Source organism: Oncorhynchus mykiss, chromosome 27 (assembly GCF_013265735.2).
Source record: "Oncorhynchus mykiss isolate Arlee chromosome 27, USDA_OmykA_1.1, whole genome shotgun sequence".
NCBI lineage: Eukaryota > Metazoa > Chordata > Actinopteri > Salmoniformes > Salmonidae > Oncorhynchus > Oncorhynchus mykiss.
In genome coordinates, this window is record NC_048591.1 from 22,773,971 (window position 1) to 22,780,281 (window position 6,311).

The window sequence follows — 6,311 nt, forward strand, 5'->3', positions numbered from 1 at the left end:
GTGCCAACAGAGCATCCACTTGGCAGACAGAACATTATTGGCTGAACGTTGTAGCTTCATGAGCAAAGGTCATAATTACAGATTGTTGAAAAGCCTCATATCACGTCAATCCCAGTCAGACTCATTTGGAATCCAAAGGTAACACATCTCTCACCAGGCCACTCCAGAACAAAATGAACACTGTTCTGCCTGCTGGTGAGGTGACAGATTTTCAGTTTCTCTCTCAAAATGAACAAATAAATGCATTTGTACAGTTTTTGTTCTGAATTATTAAAAAACAATTATTTCTGGATACCTGTTACAGTATATACAATTTACTCTGCATCAGGTGCAGTACAAAAAATAACCAACCGACGACATTTCTTATGAGTGAATCATATTTTATTTGATAAGGATATACAAATAAATATGTTAATTAAAACATGATACAATTTGGACTTTTTCATCTGTTTACAGTTAAGTATGGGTAAGAAGTCTTTTTTGAAAATGTATCTTCTACCTTACAGCAAGCTTAATTAATCCAGTCTCATCTATTTAAGTTGGGAACATCAAGGTGTTCCTAATAAAAAATTGTAGATTTAATCTGCCATCTAGAATGGCAGCCAGCAGAAGATTTAATTGTAGATTTAATCTGCCATCTAGAATGGCAGCCAGCAGAAGGTACCTTTGATATGCACTGTCTCCCATGGGCGTGGTATGGGATTAGGCCTGGGGAGAGCCAGGTGAGGAGGATAACTGCCAGCGAAAACATTCCTTACACTCGGACTGTCCAAGCAGCATCCCGGAAACGGCCTGCATCTCTTTGGTTCATCTGAATCACTGTCAGATGAAATGATGTACAAGTCAAACCCACTCTAATACGTCCGTCCGTCCGTCCGTCCGTCCGTCCGTCTGTCTGAATACTGGGATCTGAGGTGGATGTGGCAGACTTATACTGTGTGTTGACATGCAGACTGGGAATGAGTGTGGGTTTACATCCAAAAACATAATGGATTGATTAAAGGGAATTGTAACACATGCTGTAAATTTACATAAATATCAACTTTGGCAAGAGTCTATGATGGTATGTGATTTTGATATCTCCTTTGCTGGTGAATAGATAGTAATACTGACATTCATTTGTCCGTTTATCAAATCGACACAGCACATGGCAATACAATCATTAAATTACACTCATCATTTAAATCTTCATTGGAAGAGCTTGATGTATGGGCAGTGAGATACCTTAAGTTATTTCTCGCATACTGTAAGGAGACCAATAAGAACTAATACAATCAGCATAATTGTAACTGTATATCACACAAGTGCTGTTCTCACGCTTACAAATTAGTATTTTAGTTCACGTTTACAAATTAGTTTGATCAATTAGATGTTTAAATGGCAGCTTTAGATATTGGTCATCAGCATTTGTTTATTTACATTGTTTAAACATTCTGATGGATATGTAAAGTGTGGCTTGATTTCATAAACTTTGATTGACACTTCTATGCCAACATGTCAAATGTCAATATTTATATAAAGAACTCATTCTTACTAAGTTTCCTAGTTCCTGTGCCAATGTTATTAGTGACTGAGTTGCACAGTAACATTTGATCAGATAAATACTGGTAATGTACTTTCCTTGTAGGCATATTGGAGGGGACAGAGTCTGTGTCATGTCCAGGAGATCTCTCATGTCTTTGTCTCACTGCCATCTCTCTGTCACTGTGTGTGGCAGTCTGGACCTTATAGTTCTTATCAGAGGTCTTGTGATTGGAACCAATCCCCCTCTTTTCTAGTGGCTTGTGTGACTTAAAGCGCTGTCCCCAAAAAATCTCATCTTCTGTGTAGGAGGTCCTCACATGGAAGGCTGTGCCTGAGAAGAAATACATATTATATTATATACATCTGCTGTCCGAACCAGGCATTAAGGATACTGTAGGTCCCTTTACTCATGTTTTGATAATGATAACATATAAATAACTCACAACCATTAATTAGAAAAATGACAGGTGTCCATTTTGCGCTGATTGAAATAGCCCAAACAGTTATTTTATTCCAACTCCAGATTTCCCCACCTCTCAGCACAAACCTGCGTCTTGAACGGCTCCGTCCACCATGACCACAATTTCAAAGGTATCCCACTCTAAAGAGTCAGCGCTGATGCCCCAGAGAGGACTTTGTTCATCAATGACATGCTCCACGGTCTGGGGCTCCACTGTGAACAGCCTGGCTCCATCTGGCCCCATCCCCAGAGTCAGCTCTCTCTGCTCCAACAGGATGAACTCTCCCTCTTTGGTATGGTGAGATTTGATCAGCTTGGCTCTTATCTCTGCCACCAGCATGTGTGTTTCTTTCAGAGTCTTGACGTTGAACATCAGGCACAGCCTCTCATCCCTCTCAGAGACCACACAGTGCTGACTGAATAACAGAGTGGGCAGCCTCCTCTTAGGCCTGGCTAGCTTGGCCAGGATGCAGCCCAGCATCAGGGTGTCTAACACTGATTCAATGATGGACTGTGCCATCATGAGAACCAGCCCGTCCATGCAGTTGGCTGAGGCCACTCTAGAGCTGTAGCCGTTGATGATTTGGCTGTCCATGGAGATAGAGAGGGCCGAATGGAAACTGTTCAGTTTCTCAAAGCATGGCTGCCATTGCGGGTCTTGTATGTGTTCCATATCACCACGCAGCCAGGCACCCAGGAAGTAGAGCTCTGCGAAGGCTGCCCAGGTGACGATGTAGCACAGGGTGAAGACAAATAGGATCCAGCTGTACTTCAGATCCACCAGGGTGCCGATCAGGTCACACATCTTGTTCTTGGAACTGTATGATGAGCCACGACACATGCCATCCTTGGTGAAGTAGCGATGGTGCTGGCGAACATTAGAACTGGAACTCTTGTGTCTTATGTCTCCTGTACTCTTGGAAGAAGAAGATGTGGCCTTGTTCTGTGTTTTCTTCCCTCTATTAGGTTTACTGGAGCCTTTCTCAATCCAGGAGCTTGTATCATAACTGGAGAACCTCTCAGCACTCTTGGTCTGTCTTGCTTTGTGCTGTGATTGGATGATCCTCTGACTGACCGGCAGTGGATGCAGCTTTGGATGGTGAACAGGCATGGTGACATACTGACCCCTACTGGTGGTCCTGGAGATTTTATTGGGATTGGCTAAAGATACTCTTGTGTCCACCTGCAATGAAGACATCAAGACAGTAAGGTGTCATCTGAAATCGAACAGTGAAGATGTTGATAACAACACAATAACAAACCAGTCATCTTTGCAGTGAATATTGGGATGTTATACTGACCCTCCTCAGGTATGGCCTGTATGGGTTATATGGGTTGTGTCGAAGTGAAGCTCTGGGTCTGATGTTCTTCCTGGGGTATGGGGGAGGTCCATAGTTGCCATAGTCCCCATAGAGTGCACAGCTGTTGGAGATCACCGTTGAGAACATGGCTGGAAACCGAGACAAACCGACAGGAGTGTCCACCGTTTATACCGTCAACAAGACAAACTAGAAAAAAGTTTATCACCTGCGCAGGTTTAATGATGTGTGTTATGATGTGTGCAGGATGACACTTGTATCCAGTCTGAGAACATAGAGCAAGCGTTGACATGTCCTTGTTTGTGTCTTGTTGTAAAAACTAACGATGGAGAGGGTGGATAAGAGCAGGGTTGCTGCTCCAGTCAGTCTCCAGTCCAGATGGTGTGTAATGTGGTTTGCTTTAGCTGCCCACCATGCTCACACTAATTAAACAGAGGAGATTACATTATCACCAGCTCTTAATCAATCTGCTCGTCTACAGAGCATGACCATGGATTTCATGAGATTACAGAGGAGATAATCCTTTTTGCAAATGTGTAACTAAATTTAGCCCACCTTTCATCTTTTCAAAATGGCTCCATTACATTTGGTGGATCTCATGCTCATCAACTACATAAACAGGACAGGATAGTTCTATGTCAGCACAATCATAATACACTAGTGGACTTTTCCATCATTGGAAACAATGTAGGAGCTTCTTTACTCTATCCAAGTCATGTTGTCTTGTCACTATGCTCTGCTGGTGGAAGTATATGTGTTGGTGTAGACCATAGCAATGCTGTGTTTCCATTTTTATTTTGTTTCTCGCAGTGGTGGAAAAAGTACCCAATTGTCATACTTGAGTAAAAGTAAAGGTAACTTAAATAGAAAATGACTCAAGTAAAAGTGAAAGTCACCCAGTAAAATAATACTTGAGTAAAAGTCTGAAAGTATTTGGTTATAAATATACTTAAGTATCAAAAGTGAAAGTATAAATATTGAATTAGACCATTTTCCTGCATTCAAAATGTAACTAGTACTTTTGGGTGTCAGGGAAAATGTATGGAGTAAAAAGTACATAATTTTCTTTAGGAATGTAGTAGTATAGTAAAGTAAAGTACAGATACCCCAAAAAACTACTTAAGTTGTATTTGAAAGCATTTTTACTTAAGTACTTTACACCACTGGTTTTTCGATTCAGTAAGTTAGAATTACATTTTTACTGAGTTTCCATTATAAAATGTAAACACAGCATTGCTATGGTCTATACCACCATATCCCAAACCCACAAATAAACATAGAAACAAGAACATAAACAAAGGTAGTACCTGTGATGAAGAATTCCCTCTTGTTATTGACAGGATTCAGTTACTGTATGGCTGCCATTCTGCTTAGTGGTGGACACAACAGAGTGTGTGTGGTAGAGCAGAGGGAGGGAGGGCAGAGAGGCAGCGACTTATCCCTTCCCTCATCTGTAGCAGCTAGTCAAACCCACCCAGCTGTTAGTCTGGCATCGTGCCACTAAGGGTCACCAAACCGCCTGTCATGACTTCAGCTGCATGCTACACTGAGACAGGAAAACACAACCCTTTTTTATTGTCATGTTTATTTTTGCTATTTTATGTTTCCTTGGTGTATTTTGAAAGGCGCAAATAAAATGTATTATTATTATTATTATTATTATTATTATTATTAACTCAACCGTCATGGATTTACATTTGGATATTTTCTAACATATTCAAATATTGAACATTTTCCTGCAGTGCATGTGAATAGTATGCAGAAAAAAAACAGACAGTAAGAACTCACTTTACTTGACTGATGACACAATAAAGACCTGCATTGTAAAATTGTTTTATTATTTTTTTCATCATGCCACAGAACACTGATGCGTAAAGAGAGCTGTGCCTGAAACCACACTGAGAAAACACTTGCACACACAGTGTTACAAAGCTGTGATGCAAAAGGATTTAACACACATGGCAAGAAGAACAACCCTGATTGGACACCAGGACAAGCACTGACTGAACTGGCGCTGAGGTAGACAAACATTTACATAATATCTACCTAAATGATGATCATCACATCCTTATAGTACACACACCAAATAATACAACTTCCGTTTTGTTACAACATAGAAAGATCAAAGAAAAGCTTTTTTTCAAAGTGCTCTGTTAGTTTTGGTCCACCACGGAAATCCTAAGATCCTTATAGTGCATGTGTATGTACACTGAACAAAAATATAAATGCAACATGTAAAGTGTTGGTCCATGTTTCATCAGGTGAAATTAAAGACACCAGCTATTTTCCATATGCACAAAAAAGCTTATTTCTATCAAATGTTGTGCACAAATAGTTTTACATCCGTGTTATTTACACATTTCTCATTGTCCAAGATAATCCATCCACCAGACAGGTGTGGCATATCAACAAGCTGATTATATAGCACGATCATTACACGGGTACACCTTGTGCTGGGGACAACAAAAGGCCACTCTAAAATGTTCCATTTAGTCACACAACACAATGCCACAGATGTCTCAAGTTTTGAGGGAGCATGCAATTGGCATGCTGACTGCAGGAATGTTCACCAGAGCTGTTGCCAGAGAATTGGATGTTAATTTCTCTACCATAAACCGCCTCCAACATCGTTTTAGAGAATTTGGCAGTAATTTCAAACGGCCTCACAACCGTAGGCCACGTGTAACCACACCAGCCCAGGACCTCCACATTCGACTTCTTCACCTGCGGGATCGTCTGAGACCAGCCACCCGAACAGCTGATGAAACTGAGGAGTATTTCTGTCTGTAATAAAGCCCTTCTGTGGTGAAAAACCTCTGGTTGGCTTGGCCTGGCTCCCAGGTAGGTGGGCCTATGGTTTCCCAGGCCCACCCATGGCTGCGCCCCTGACCAGCAATGTGAAATCCATAGATTAGGGCCCAATGAATGTATTTGATTGATTTCCTTCTATGACCTGTAACTCAGTAAAATCATTCAAATTGTTGCATGTTGCGTTTATGTATCTGTTC

The 6,311-nt window shown here is 41.1% G+C and overlaps 1 protein-coding gene across 2 annotated transcripts; it reads right to left on the reverse strand.

The window, feature by feature from the left end:
• Positions 1-384: 384 nt before the first annotated feature.
• LOC110507792 (G protein-activated inward rectifier potassium channel 3-like) lies at positions 385-4,707 on the reverse strand. 2 transcript variants are annotated; one of them, XM_021588033.2, is made up of 4 exons: positions 4,611-4,707; positions 3,286-3,434; positions 2,072-3,167; positions 385-1,855 (listed from the first exon to the last, which is right to left on the reverse strand). In XM_021588033.2, the coding sequence occupies exons 2-4, from the start codon at positions 3,430-3,432 to the stop codon at positions 1,512-1,514; spliced, it is 1,587 nt and encodes a 528-aa protein (XP_021443708.2). In that variant the 5' UTR covers positions 3,433-3,434; positions 4,611-4,707; the 3' UTR covers positions 385-1,511. The 2 variants fall into 2 exon arrangements, with proteins under 2 accessions (XP_021443708.2, XP_036821680.1); XM_036965785.1 differs by lacking the exon at positions 4,611-4,707 and having other exon boundaries at positions 3,286-3,888.
• Positions 4,708-6,311: the final 1,604 nt, after the last annotated feature.